The sequence below is a fragment of the Argopecten irradians genome, chromosome 3, assembly GCF_041381155.1.
Source record: "Argopecten irradians isolate NY chromosome 3, Ai_NY, whole genome shotgun sequence".
In the NCBI taxonomy this organism is placed as follows: Eukaryota; Metazoa; Mollusca; class Bivalvia; order Pectinida; family Pectinidae; genus Argopecten; species Argopecten irradians.
In genome coordinates, this window is record NC_091136.1 from 48,597,766 (window position 1) to 48,613,600 (window position 15,835).

General features: G+C 34.9%; 1 protein-coding gene across 2 annotated transcripts in view; it reads right to left on the reverse strand.

Annotated features, from left to right (window-relative positions):
* Positions 1-915: 915 nt before the first annotated feature.
* LOC138318905 (muscarinic acetylcholine receptor M1-like) overlaps positions 916-15,835 on the reverse strand; it is an 84,490-nt gene continuing 69,570 nt past the window's right edge. For both annotated transcript variants that reach the window (XM_069261715.1, XM_069261716.1), the window contains one exon: positions 916-2,749. In XM_069261715.1, the coding sequence (XP_069117816.1) occupies positions 2,583-2,749 (167 nt within the window). In that variant the 3' untranslated portion in view covers positions 916-2,582. The remainder of the gene's footprint in view (positions 2,750-15,835) is intronic.

Below are 15,835 nucleotides of genomic sequence, written 5' to 3' on the forward strand. Positions count from 1 at the left end.
GTTGGATTCTTTAGACCCTTAGACTGGCAAGCAAACTGACTCCAGTACGACTTTGGTATTCTTCCCGCCGAGTTAAGGAAATAGAAAAAATACTTGTAGTGTTAAAGATATTCAAAATGTATTTCATATATAATGACAATAAATTCTATATTTAATTGACTTGTGCAAACATCTTTATAGCCATATATTCCTTAATGTAATTGACTATGGTTCTTAACTTATCATCCTTACTCTGGTGGGCACTTCTTTGCTGTAGAATCCTGTCAACACTATGATGTACATGTGTCTATTATACTAACATTGATAACTCTAATTAGATATCCTTATTGTATTTGATATTACAAACTCGTTGTTATAATACCTCTACTGTGATTGAGTGATATTTCTTGTTAACTCGTGTTTTCATTTTATTTTTTCGTCTTTGATTGGTTATCATTAATTCGTGGTTATATCATCCCTTCTTTTATTGCTCAGCATTAGATGTCATAGTTATATCATCCATTCATTGATTGATCAGCATTTTATATACTTTGTAAATCTATCTTCTCTGCTTTGATTGGTCAGCATGACTTCGTGGTTATGACATCCCTTCTCTGATTAGTCAGCTTTGACCACTTGCATTTGTTATTGCTTCGTTCATTGGACAGACTTTCCAACGAGTCTACCGTTGTAATTGCGTAGGACAGATAAGACATGTGATATCAACTTAATGGTGATTGGTCGGTACTGGCAACTTTGTTACGGCCATCTTGGCGGTGATTGGCCTGACTATTAGATCGTGCTAAACGAACTATAAATGGCTAATTGGAAAACTGTGTAACCTTAAAGAACGTCATCCAATAACAATGCACGTCATGGATAAAAAGAAACATTTAAACAACAATGATAAGATAAATTAAAACACAATGCAGTCTATTGTGCATAATAAATTAAGTCTTTATTTTCCTTAGTAACTGATATTTCTGTGCACCAATCGTCACAAAACTCACAACAATCTGAAGGTCACTAACACACCCAGCATCCGTCACACATGTACTATATGGAATCGTAAGGTTATTGCACCTGTTTATAAAAGTCTTTTTGATAATGATCCTTTATCCTTACATCTATATAAAATTGTATTCACTGCTGTCCATTATGTATAGATTTATATTATTATGTACTAGGGAGAGGTCGTCACTAAGTTGGGAAAAGTCCAATGCCTAGTATCAACAGTTTATGACAATAAAAATATGCTTTAAATAAAAAAATCTTAACAATCCTTATCAAATGTTCAATTAGTTTGCTAAAAATTGCTGATGTTCTGAAACTCCGCTAAAATCAAATTAATTATACCAATCTTTATATAAATGTGTACAATGTCAGTTTACATTTGTCCGGGATTTATACAGAGAAACTTGTCAAGTGTTTTCTAAGGATATCATATTCATCTATAACAAATGGAATGAAATGTCTCACTACGTCACCTTTTTGCACACAAACCTGGTTGATGTGCTGACATTAATTCCTACATGCTTCACAAAACCTTACATTTCCTACGTCATTACCAGTTACTATTCGTTCAGGAAGCTACCATACGACACTATAGGGTAACAATAAATGTTTAGGAACTTTGTATTTCTATTTGTCTATACTCTTTTCATTATCTGACATACTTATCGACAGTATCTCATTAGTTTCCGTCGAAACTCAGCTCGTGAGTCGAAACCCTGCTCGTGCTCATGAGTCAAACCAAATTTCTTGCATTAAAGCAATGTTCAAATAAGTTCGCGAAAACATCGACTTTAAAGATTGTTTAATGTGGTACCAGTGGGTAGATTAGACAGGTATAATGACAGTAGGTGGTATCTCTATTATGTTAACGTTCGAATCTGGTTGATCAAATTACACTTATAACGGGTGAACTAATGCATCTAATTATCGATGAAATAACTATTTTTAGAATAAAGATGCTACATATAAGCACTTATATACGAAATATTACATTCCACTTGATATGTTGTTTGGTATCGTTCTTTTTTTTATAATTAATCTTGAAATGAAATCAAACTTTTACCAACTGGTACCAAACTGCCAACGATCATAATGCAGTTGAAAAACTACCACTTTACTGTTGTAGGAACATTTAGGCATATTTATAAAATTCAATCATTCTTAGGCCTCACTTCCGAAAATTAATTGAATGGGTAACCAATACATATGAAACACTCTTTGATTTGTTATTGCTTCAGAACACAAGAAATATTTGTAAAACAGCACAAGATATATTTTCTCAATTATTTGTAATGACAATGCTAACAAATTAAATTATTCATAACGAGATATGTAACAAATACTGATCATATTCGGTACGCCACAGAGACAAACATAGTATCCAATTAAATAATTCGGTACCACACTGATATGAATAGTATCCAATGAAATGATCCGGCGACACAATCACATTATCCAATGAAATTATTTGTTGACATAGTACATTATCCTATGACTGATCTGTTGACACAGTGTTATTAATAGAATTCAATGAAATGGTCCGGTGACACAGTTACAATTACTGAATACAATCCAAGGGGAAGTATCCTCTATCTATTGGTGAACGACATGGCAGTAGCTGTTGTACGATTGCGACTGGTGCTCCTTTTGGTAAAACTACAGGTTAGGATCTTCCAGAAGGTCTTCCGGAAGTTGGCGTTACACAAGGCGTAGCACACCGGGTTCACGGTACTGTTGATATAGCAAAGGAAGTAGGCTGGAACAGACAAAAAGGGGACAATAATGAAACCACAGAGCATCTGATTATTCAATATGTTATTTACTAATTCTTATTCCATCTTAAAACATTTCAATTCGCTTTAATATCGAAAAGTAACATGCAAACTGTCTTAGTCCTTAAAATAGTTATTTTTTTATCAACTTTGAAGCAAATCTGCTGCAGTGTTTTCTTAGAAACAGTAGCAGAAAATATGATCGTTTTGATTGATGAAGGGGCATTAGTCGATCTAAGTAAGGCTGAAGGGGATTCGGAACTTGGCTGAGGGTTTGACAATTTGAATATTCGTGTTGATAGCAAACAAATAAAACGAAGTATGCATTAATCACGTGATTGCTATCGTTAGCAATACAATGTATATTATAAACAAGACCTACGTGTACTAGGCCTAACCATGTACAAGTGTTCGTTTGGTGACTATTTAGCGATAGTTAATATTACGGATGAATATAAAACAAAACCACGTTGTAAAACGAAACTAAAAAGGAGGAACCGAAAGCGCTACAACACCTACAAAATACTTCGATTTAGAATGATCGATTTCCTCAAGTATTTATGCCAAAGTTGTGCAATGTAACAGTTTTGAGTATGAGTTACTAATAATGTGGTTCGCTATTTACCGTTCCGTAAATTCTATGAGTCTATAACAAATGGTCCATGAAAAAAGTTCGATACATCGAGAACTTCGATTCATAAAACTTCGATTCATACATGGGTTAGTTAGTAATGTTATATAGTGAAGAAATTCGGGACCAGACAAAAAGTTCGATACAGCGAGAAATTCGATTGAGGGTTTGACAATTTGAAGATAGCAATGTAGTTGAAATTAGCAATTATTGAAAGAAAGCGAAAGGACAAATATAAACTCGCAGATTTTACATGATCCTACATGAATGAGGCATGGCAGATGGAGTTATCAGTCTATATTTGAATGATACGGATACCTGTTTAAACATTGGTGAATAATCGGATCAATATCACTATGTATATTTAAGATTTACGTTCATTATTAATATTTATTATCTTTATTTATTTAACAGTGATAGTTACCACTGCTCATTTATCCTTCAACAGAAATACGTGAACGAATAATAAAAGAATGAACAAGTAATGCCACTCCATTGTAAGTAGAAGCAATTAATGTCTGCCTCAATATAACATTAGATAAAAGACAGGCAAATTTAATTTATCGACATACTCATAAATCATTCACTTGCTTAAGTAAATATCGTTATTCATTAATCACCATAACATTATTCCGTAAAGGGTGTATATAGACATCAAACCACAATAGATATCCAGTATCGAGAAAAAAATCAAAGGTTTCGATTGAGGAAAACTCGTGTTCCGTTTTCAATCGATACAAATACGTCATAGACAACAGAAAATGTTGGTGTTGGTTTGAAATGCACGTCGCTACTGACTCGTCCTTAATGGTTCCGTTAGATGAAAGGTTATCTTGAACACGTGTGATACACCGATACAGATCTAGTATAGACATGGGGTGTTCTGACCTAACCGTACACGTAATCAGCGTGTCGGTAGGTCCACACACTAAAGTACCCTATTAAGATATGTGGATGTTTTCATTTACGTTAATAAGGACACAGGAATCTACAAATACACATCCTTTGTATCTATTTTTGTTTTACTTGGTATCTAAAGTATAAATTCGGTGTAGAATAAGTAAAGCCCTTATATACACCAAGCAAGAACTAAACTATGATGAATAGTATACACCTATGGGAGGAGTTGTCCACAAAAGAGTACATTTTGCTGTACTTTCATCATAAACCGCTTCGATAGAGCCTTTTGTCAAATCTCCAAAACATAAATATATACAAATTACTTCTTATAATTCAATCTACTGCTACACAACAGAATATCTTAAAATCCAAATTTGTTAAGAGATCTGTATCTGTTATATCAGCCAATCAGAAGCGACATTGCAAATGGCAAGGCATTCCCTTGATGGGGTGGAATATTTTTTAAGCCAATGAAAATACTCAAGCAGAAACCGAATTATTGTGTGATATTTCTAATACGTTGAGGCAAAATCCGAAATATACTGTAAAGAACGGAATGTTGAGATCATGTACCAATCTCGTTTATAGGATAAATTCTGTCTGAATTGTAATTTACTAAAATATACTCAAAATGGTTTGAAAGCAAAAAAGGACTTATTAATTGGTGCTGTTTGCAACTAATATTTTATTACTGCCATACAGGAAAGGCAATTAACGCAATCAAATTGCGCAGGTTCTGTAGCAAACAGTGTTAAAAAGTATATAGATAATTGTGTTTTATATTGTACTTTGAAAACACAATATACATGTACCTAAAATCAAACGATATTTCAAATTTATTGTATATTGTTTAAGATATAGCACATGACTTTGTAGCAAAATATTTTTTCTGCAAACAATTGCTCAATATATTATTGCAAAGGGTAATATTTAAAAAAATTGCGAACTGCATTACGCAAAGGATTTCACTTGATACAAGGGGTATATCGAATTCAATTTACATAAAACTAATATTTTAAAATCAAATATTATCCTTTGTTTCAAAATTAAAATCCCTATTAATTAATCAATTTTGGAAAATCAATAGAATCGTACATTTCAACGTATTTTATTTTATCAAATAGTCTGTAAAATTAATTATAAGCATAGATGTCACTATCTTTTACTTTCATTGGGGCATGAAAGATGTATTTGTTTCAAACTGAATCTGTGAAGCGAATTTCTCACAAGGGTTTGTGCAAACAAAATATATTTTTGTGACATTTATGCTTATATAAAGACTTTTGGAATTTTACACATTTGGAGAATAATTTGCAACAAACCCCTAGTCGAATATATAAATAATGTCCCCAAAACTCTTTAATTCAGCGCCGATTCTCAAAGGTGATTTCATACCTATTGTTGTTGATTCTTCCTAATAACGGTTGTGTTTTATGTTTCCGCCATTGGATATAAAAAGTTTATCGGATAGATCGCTGTTTTGCACTGTTAGACGACTGCTGCAGCCACAGTGAACCCTTTCATCCTCAGCCACATCAACATGTGTTCCGGAGTGAGGAATCACGCTTGCAGCGCTCCATGATGGATTGGGGCGGTAATGCGGGAAACTGTCCAGCAGTCGTCTACCAGCTCTGCTTGACAGACTGATGCAGAAATGATTTACATTGCGACACTTTGATCGAGACGTGTGAATCTGTATGACAGCTTTATATATCAAGATAATTTTCCATCCACATCATATGATAGCTTGATGGTAATTCAAGTATGTCCATTTCCGCACCACTAACAAATGGACAGGCCAGTTATCACATAGACAAGTATGTAGCTCTGTTATCGAATATCCAGCTTTTAGTTTTGGTATAAATAACAGTGTCATATGCATACTGAATATTGAATATCACCATATAGTTCGACTTGATCGGAATACAGTTTGGCAAACCAAAAACAGAATGGCCACCCTTCACACAAAAGTTATCATAACAAACGTTCTGTGTTTTATCTATCGAGGGGTAACTTTGTTTTAAAGTTCCTCTACCTTTCCGAAACAAAAATCAAACAAAACAAATAAACAAAAACAAAAATAACGTAATTTTTTTTATCGATGACCTTAATTGAGAATACAACACCAAACAAATCCAAGTTTCCATGCGTAATCTATGTTAATAGTGAAGATTCTTTTCGCTGTTTTGCGGTCTGACGCAATGATTGTCAACGAACGCGCGGTAATTAGGACGACGGCGGGAAATCTAATACGACCCGCGTTATGAAAATTAACATGTAATTATTCAAAAGGTGATGCTAAGTGTAGTATTAACGTCAAACTAATAACTTTTGCGGCACTACACTGTTATTTATCATGTTTTATGTTCCCATTTAAAAAAAAAAGTACTGGGTCTTTAATTATTTAGCAGCAGTATAATACAGCATTCCTATTGCCATAACGACTGCATTGTTGAGAGTGAAGTAATAGACTAAGATCACATTGTCTACGTAATTATAGAGCATCAACATAAAACAATGTTAGAATAAGATCATTAATTCCTTTGTGCACAATTTGTAATCAACGTGTTGCGCCTGATAATCTAGCCGTGAACATGATGAGAGTCTCCGACGACTAATGACGCCGAAAACACTTGCACAGATTCAAGCCCGAATGACGCATTATTGCAATGCCTTAGTAAGCCAGCATTCTTTCTGTTTCTGAAGGTCGCATTTAACAAAGTTAAATTGAATTAAAACATATTTCACAAAGGACTTACAAAAATATACAGTCGGAGACAAAGTTGTGTGTAATTCTGTAAAAGCGTTATGTACCAGCAGATCTCAACTCTAACACAATGTCTATTCATCCTCCTGAACGGGCGTCTAGGGTCATACTGCGTGCATCAATATAATGGCGTTAACCTTGACCTTATGTGACTAAACGTGCATCCTGGGTAATAAACAGACCTGACTGATTGCGACGCGTTCTGCCAATCTGCTGACCAGCTCATAAACATTTGAACCCTGACTCCCCTTAAATGAGGAAATATAGTCAGGTTTTTACGATCATTCCTGCAGTTTTTGTGTTCAGCAAAGACACATTTCTTACAAAAATAAGTTATTGATTACATTCGTTGGTAATTAAAAGCAACACTTTTGTACGATAGATCGTGATGGATCATGACAATAATTAGCCGCAATAGAAGCTAAACATTGGTACGATAGATCGTGAATGATAATTTCAGTGATTAGCAGCTATAGAAGCTACACGTTTATACGATAGATCGTGATGGATCATGACGATAATTAGCAGCAATAGAATCTAAACGTTGGTATGATAGATCGTGACGGATCATGACGGCAATTAGCAGCTATAGAAGTTACACGTTAAACGAGAGATCGTGACAGATCATGACGATAATTAGCAGCAATAGAAGCTAAACGTTGGTACGATAGATCGTGACAGATCATGACGGCGATTAGCAGCTATAGAAGCTACACGTTTGTAAGATAGATTGTGACGGATCATGACGGCAATTAGCAGCTATAGAAGCTAAACGTGAAACGATAGATCGTGACAGATCATGACGATAATTAGCAGCGATATAAGCTAAACGTTGGTACGATAGATCGTGATCGATCATGATGGCGATTAGCAGCTATAGAAACTACACGGTCGTACGATAGATTGTGACGGATCATGACGGCAATTAGCAGCTATAGAAGCTACACGGTCGTACGATAGATCGTGCGGGATCGGTAATTAGCAGCTATAGAAGCTACACGTTGGTACGATAGATCGTGCGGGATCGGTAATTAGCAGCTATAGAAGCTACACGTTGGTACGATAGATCGTGAAGGATCATGACGATAATTAGCAGTTATATAAGCTACAAGGTCGTACGATAGATTGTGACGGATCATGACGGCGATTAGCAGCTATAGAAGCTACACGTTGGTACGATAGATCGTGACGTATCATGACGATAGATCTCAATATGGCACAAATATGTTAAAGTTCTGTTTGTTTCTTTTTGTTGTTTGTCTTTTTATTTTTCTTCCGCTCACAATCAGCAAGTAAGTGAAAAGAAGAAATGTAGCATTATATTCACATGGTCGCTATATACAATACAAATTCTAATTATATGATTATTAAAAACCTCTTTCACGAATGATTAAGTTTTGTTAACTAAATGCACCCTTCTTTTGAAATACATTATAAGTCAATTAATAAAAATGATATATGATCCATGGTCAAAACATCGAAGATAATGTCATGCCTCAATCATTCCAGTGAAAGGTTACTGAAATTTCACTGGTAGGGTTTTACAGTTTATCGACTTTTGTGTGGTATCTGTACGTATGGGAGTTCGGAATGATATCATAAGCGTATCAGATTAGATTTTGGAAACGATTTCAGGGAATTTGTTTCCATTCATATTGATGTTTTAGTAATTACTTGGATCATGTTTTAGACAATCGACGTTAGAATTTCATTTCAAACATTTAGTCAGGACAGATATTTGATCTTTAAAATTCCATCAATACCTGATTTCGGTGTTAAAACAAAATGTAAAGAATGAGATGACTTTCGTTTCCAATACTAAGCACGTAATCTAATGCTATATGACACCGTTTTACACGCGCACATGCACGACGTTCCTTGTTCAGGCAGCACAAATCAGCCAACTGACTCACTATACCAGACAGATCGAGGATTGGGCGGCCCTTGGACATTCATTATAAGCTCCAGTAGCATTTAACTTACATGAAGCGACGTCTCTGTAGGTTTTATCGCTAATTTTCCTCTCAGGCTTTTTACAAGACAGACAAAGGTTACGTTGTTCGTCTTTGGACATTTGCTGAAGCTTTGCTGTATCAAAATAGGATCTAACAGGGCCCAATTACCATGGAGGTTTTACTGTCTTTACACATCGACGCAGGACTGAGAGGGTTAAGTACTGTCTCAAGTACAGACAATGCCGGACAGAACAACTAAACCGGGGGCTTGCTCACTCGAGTTTAAATACACCCCAATTAAAACATGTCATATTATAATTGACAAAATACGTTAGTGAATATGTGCTGTTCTCATTCCAAACGTTTCTCATTCGAGGACATATATGGTTATGAAAGTCAGATAACCCGGTAAAAATCATAATCAATAGTTGGAAGAACTGTGACAGAATATCAGACACTAAGCATACATGCGTTAAAATGAATAATAAAAGAATGTTAGACACTTTAGTTATTTAGTCAATATGACTCAATATGATATATTTTCTTAGCGAAACGTAACGAAAGATACACTTTAAAGAATATATTCCACCAAGGTACACACATAATCTCAAAGACCCAGAGTCTAGCAACATTGTGATTTACAGGTAATTATTTCAATTTGAAACATACAACCAGTGAAGCATCATATCCCATACGTTATTCTATAAACATCGTACCGTCTGTCAGCCGCCCAAACAAAGTGAAAGCAAATCGTAAAAACAGTCCGGGATTGCTGTTAAGAGAAATGTCCGAAGGGATTGGCTCGATCAGAAAAACATGTCTCTCAATAAAATCTTCATTGCCTCGACCAGAACCCTAAAGTGCAGCTAGTTACGAAGTGTAATAAAGACGGAATCTGGTGTGTGGGAAGTGTCCCTGTGTCTGTGCTGGGTACCCGACTGGATAGATCAACATAGACTATTTCTAGGTTTGATGTAAAGTTTATCTGAAACGATCAGTAAAGTTTACACCATAGCTGAAACAGTCAGGAAAGTTAACACCATAGCTGAAACAGTCAGGAAAGTTAACACCATAGCTGAAACAGTCAGCAATTACACCATAACTGAAACAGTCAGGGAAGTTTACACCATCGCTGAAACAGTCAGGAAAATTTACACCATAGCTGAAACAGTCAGCAATTACACCATAGCTGAAACAGTCAGGGAAGTTTACACCATCGCTGAAGCAGTCAGGGAAGTTTACACCATAGCTGAAACAGTCGGGAAAGTTTACACCATAGCTGAAACAGTCAGGGAAGTTTACACCATCGCTGAAACAGTCAGCAATTACACCATAGCTGAAACAGTCAGGGAAGTATACACCATCGCTGAAGCAGTCAGGAAAGTTTACACCATCGCTGAAACAATTAGTGAAGTTTACACCATAGCTGAAACAGTCAGCAATTACACCATAGCTGAAACAGTCAGGGAAGTTTACACCATAGCTGAAACAGTCAGCAATTACACCATAGCTGAAACAGTCAGTGAAGTTTACACCATCGCTGAAGCAGTCAGGAAAGTTTACACCATAGCTGAAACAGTCAGAAATTACACCATAGCTGAAACAGTCAGGAAAGTTTACACCATCGCTGAAACAGTCAGTGAAGTTTACACCATAGCTGAAACAGTCAGCAATTACACCATAGCTGAAACAGTCAGGAAAGTTTACACCATCGCTGAAACAGTCAGTGAAGTTTACACCATAGCTGAAACAGTCAGCAATTACACCATAGCTGAAACAGTCAGGAAAGTTTCCACCATCGCTGAAACAGTCAGGAAAGTTAACACCATAGCTGAAACAGTCAGGAAAGTTTACACCATAGCTGAAACAGTCAGCAATTACACCATCGCTGAAACAGTCAGGAATAACACCATAGCTGAAACAGTCAGAAACGTTTACACCATCGCTGAAGCAGTCAGTGAAGTTTACACCATAGCTGAAACAGCCAGCATAAATTTACACCATATCTTAAGCAGTCAGAAAAGTTTATGTCATAACTGAATCACTCAACATAATTTACAACATAGCTGAATCACTCCGCATAATTTACATCATAGCTAATTATTTCATTGTTATTTAATATACGTAATTATGTTTTTTGCTTGCATTAGCTAAATGGAACATCTTAAATGTGGTGCTATCGGTAATACTGTACTTTACGATGGTAGATATGTGAAAAAGAAAGAAATAACTCTGAAACTACTAATTGTCTATACTTGTTACGATTAAAGAATTGTCTCATCAAATGATTCATAAACAAAAATGTTCGAATAAACTGCAACAAATAGTGCACCAACTATGGCCTGAAGACAGAGGGCTTTGTGAGATTTATGTACACATAACTTACTAAGATGTGTGAGTTGGCATCACATGTAGGAGCCACAGGGGTATGGACGTGATATATAATACATCATACCTTTAGCTTGTTTGATGTGATGCAGCCACTGACATTCAATTACATGTCGCTGGTGCACGTAACCAGTTTGGGCTATATACCACGCGTGTCACACCGGAGATAAACAAAAATGAATAGAACAGATCCATGTTATTTTACGCTGGATTGGAAATGTAAGCCTCTCCCAAACATTTTATTTTCATTTAAAACTTATTTTACTGAACCAAACATCATGAAAGTTACTCAAAGAACAATCCATTTATTGCACTTTATAATAACTTGATATTTAGACTTATAGTTTAGAAATAGTTTGAGACAAACTTTCTACATCACCAAAACATGCCGGTAAAGTAATATTATATACGATGTTCAAAATGCTGAACATAAATTAAGAATACAATAAAACAAAACTAAACCCAAACAAAAGTTATTTATACCAGGGTAATAATAAACTCAATACTAGTTAAGACTCCTGTACAGTAAAAGACGCGGATGTAAACACTAGTTCTGTAAGGTCAAATCAGGTCAAAACACCATTATATGAAAACTATAATATGGACATTCTTATAGAACCATACTGCGTGTGATCAAATGTAGGCAAGAACAAATGACAAAAGACAATTTTGATCTTTTGTGGGATGTTTTAAAGACACAATGTAAAAACAAACACCAAAATAATTTAGAGACACGTATTAGTAAAAGAATTTCTCGTAGAAACACGAACGCCAGAACAAAAAACGGGACATGGCAAATCACAGCACAAAAAAAAAAAGAAAATAAAATACAATAAAATAACGAAGAACGGAATTGACTAAATATCTAAACGAACATACAGACTCTGATATTAGTCTGATTTGTAACTTTATCTTGAGGTGGTATTTTCTATATAGCGAATTACCAATACAGAGAGCAGTTATCGAAACGATCCGTAGGTGTGACATGACACCAAATCAACTAGGGGAATGAAATTTTGTAGCTTTCAAATTATATCAGAGAATATTATTTTCATGGCCTAACAGTGTGTATACTTCTCACATTCTGCACTCCAGTGAACCATGTGCTGGGATTCACGTTCATATCAATGAAACGTCTGCCACGCTTGTATACCAATTGTATGAATAATATCATTTAATGTTATCTCGGAATAGAGTTTTGATTTCTACCCAACTATTACAGCGTCTGTGTACAGTAAACCATCCCAACAGTTCTCCCCATAGATCAGCAGAGGCCGTTCAAAACCCTCCATTATCAATGTATACATTAAATCAAATTTTATTTTATTTTTATTTTATTGTAAATTCTATCCAATTTACCTTTGCCTAGAAGTTGTGGATCTATAAAATCTGACAATTGTTGGTTGTGTCACGTCCAACGGTTTCACGTTGTATTTCCGACTGTGAAAGCGAAGCAGTTGAATGCATAATTGTTTTAAAAAGATATATTCGCTGTACGTATTTCTTGGTGTTCAATCAACATGTCTATGCTAAACATAACTACACAGTACTTGCTGCTTCAATATTCGTTTATAAGTTCTCAAAAGTACGTAAATGTACACTGGAATGAGAGAGAAATAATGTAGAGAAAGAGAGTAAAACCAAACATAGTGATATCCTCTACATGATTTGTCGTGGAAAGCATTTTGATTTTTAGTATAATTTCCTAATAAGTAGATTTAGTTTTAGTTTGAAAAGGCCGATTTTTGAATCTAATTATATAATCGTCTTTCTAACTAAAATATATACCATTTGAAACAAAGGCTGACAAAATGATAAAAATAAATTTAGGAAAAAGTTATTCCATTTAACGCTGTGCAGTTTACAATAATAAAGAAATAATTCTGTCTAGTATGACAGTATTACAGAAGCATGTCCGAGAACGACTTTTCCCCAGTGTCAGTTTCGATTTGTACATAGATGAAATTAGAATAAACGAATCAAAAAAGATAAATAAATGCAAAAAAGATGAAATAACATGATGTTTCACATAATAGAAAATAAAAAAAATCACTTTAATTACTAGATATTCTTAAACGTAAACTATTGGGTCGACCTAACCCCAATATCTGTTGGTGTACTTTACAAACGAGAATTCTGTTTCCACGTATAGTCGATAGTATTGCATTAGGAATCACTGATATCGGATATTGTTACAGAGAACATACAGATGTTCTAATCTAAATGACCACGATAAAAAGCCACATGGTCCTATGAACGTTTGTTGTGAGCTAATTGTGTACAGCAATGTATTGGGTCTTTGTATAGGTATGAACGCCATTCTGTCGCTAATCGGAGTCTCGTGGGAGCTTGTGTTTGCGGGATCTGGGGACCAGAAAGTAGAAACTCATTATCGGAATCTGCAAACTGGTTTGATTGACACGTTCAAGGGAACAATTTGTTTAATCAGTAGCACGTTCTATGACGTCATTTGGTATACATGTATTCGTCGAACTGTGGAGTAGAATCAGGGCAATATCTGGCCTATTGAACTGATGGATATCGAACACAGCCCCGTGTATTTACAATACACAATATCTTACCTATACTGTAAAGCTTCTGTACAAAGAACGTCAGATGACATAGTGGACTGTTTGTGGAAGAAAACTATCTCGTTTAGAAGGAAATGATGGACAACCATGTAATTAACATCTTAATTCAGCTTAATCAATAAAAAGTCACTAGGAGTATTGAATAAGGAATGTTATGAGAACTATTAAATGAACAATATCATAAGGTCCATTGGATAACTCCAAGACTGAATAATCAGTTCTGAAGATCATAGCAAGCAGAATTATTGGAAGAGCAGTACCTTAAAGACCATTAAACCAACAAAATGATGAAGGCAATAGGATGACCAATGTCATGAGAACAATTGTTTGAACAAAGCTATGATGATCCTAGTTTGAACAAAGTCATGATGACAATGGGATTATTTCACATACCACGTGATACCCGATACAGTTTGTCTGGGACTACACTATTCAAATAGTATCTATCTTTTGTTGCGTTTCTTTATAAATTTTTACCTTTTTCAATTTTCACGTACGATGTATATATGGTGGCTATGTGCCACATATCAGCCATCATACGTAGCAGGTCAGGTGTTATTCTACTTATCAGTAAAATCGGTGTAAATTTAGTATATTAGTAATCTTAAAGATAACATTATTTTGCTAATACATTATGCAAAACCGAGATATTCAGAAAGCCTAATCCAATAAACCCTTTATCAGTAATTAGCTATCCCAGAAGTCTACGATATATATTACCTAGGCGTTACGTGTTTTGTCATAAGCCTTACTGGTAAATACGTAAGCCGCGACAGTCCAATCCGAACACGTAACGTTTGCTGGACGATATCGGTATTAAAAATTGAAAACGTCAGCACCACACAGTCATAAGATTACGTCCATCAGCCTTTATCTTACGAAACCATGACTAAGACATGTTAGCAAGCTTATCACCTAATTGATGTCAAGCCCAATGTCATCGGAATCTTTGTGTTCTTTGAATAACCCAAAGGCATATATTGCTTAACTTAAGCGTGCAATATTCTGGGTGTATATCAACGAGAAAATAAATTTAGTTGGCATTCGGCTTTATATGTACTGATAACTCTTGTTTAATATGATGGCATAATCTTTACATGGGTAATATCAGTCTTAAAGTCAAAATGAGAATAAATTAAAGATTAAATGTTTGTATAATAATGGAAACTGCTAATATCATCTTTTTGACCGACGTAAATAATAACAAGCTAAGACCTATTTTAAATTTCATAAGGATGTTTCAAAATCCCCCATTGTCATTACACTGTTAAGTAAGCGTCGCTGATAGTGAGATGAAAAAATAATTCCATTTCAAAAGTTTTACCTGTCGGGTTAAATGTTACAGCTACGCATGATCTACCTGGAATAATGTAGTGCCAAGCTTGTCGTTGGAGTAGCAACTAAACAAACAATTCTATTTAGGGGACAGTTTAGACAAAACTGACATGTGAAGGAACCTAAAGTATCCTTAATTTCCAATGCATGAACTCAATAAGGGAGTAACATTGTAACCATGGTGATCAATATCATACCGTATACCCTGTTATTTACGCGGATTATTTTTCTTGCGATTTTAACTAACAACGAGAAAATAGGATTTTAGCAGTTTTAAATTTTTGCGATTTGTCATAAAAAGGAAATCTATTATCTATTGTTGGTTTATACATTATACGAGATTCTTAAAACAACATTAGTTAAAGAAAAATCCAGGGTCAACAGCATATTACGGATGGTGTATTGGCAACAGAAGTTAAGGAAATGAAGCTTGAACATTTGGAAATATTTAATCATGTTTCCAAATGTTCAAGTTTCATTTCCTTAACTTCTGTTAATAATAA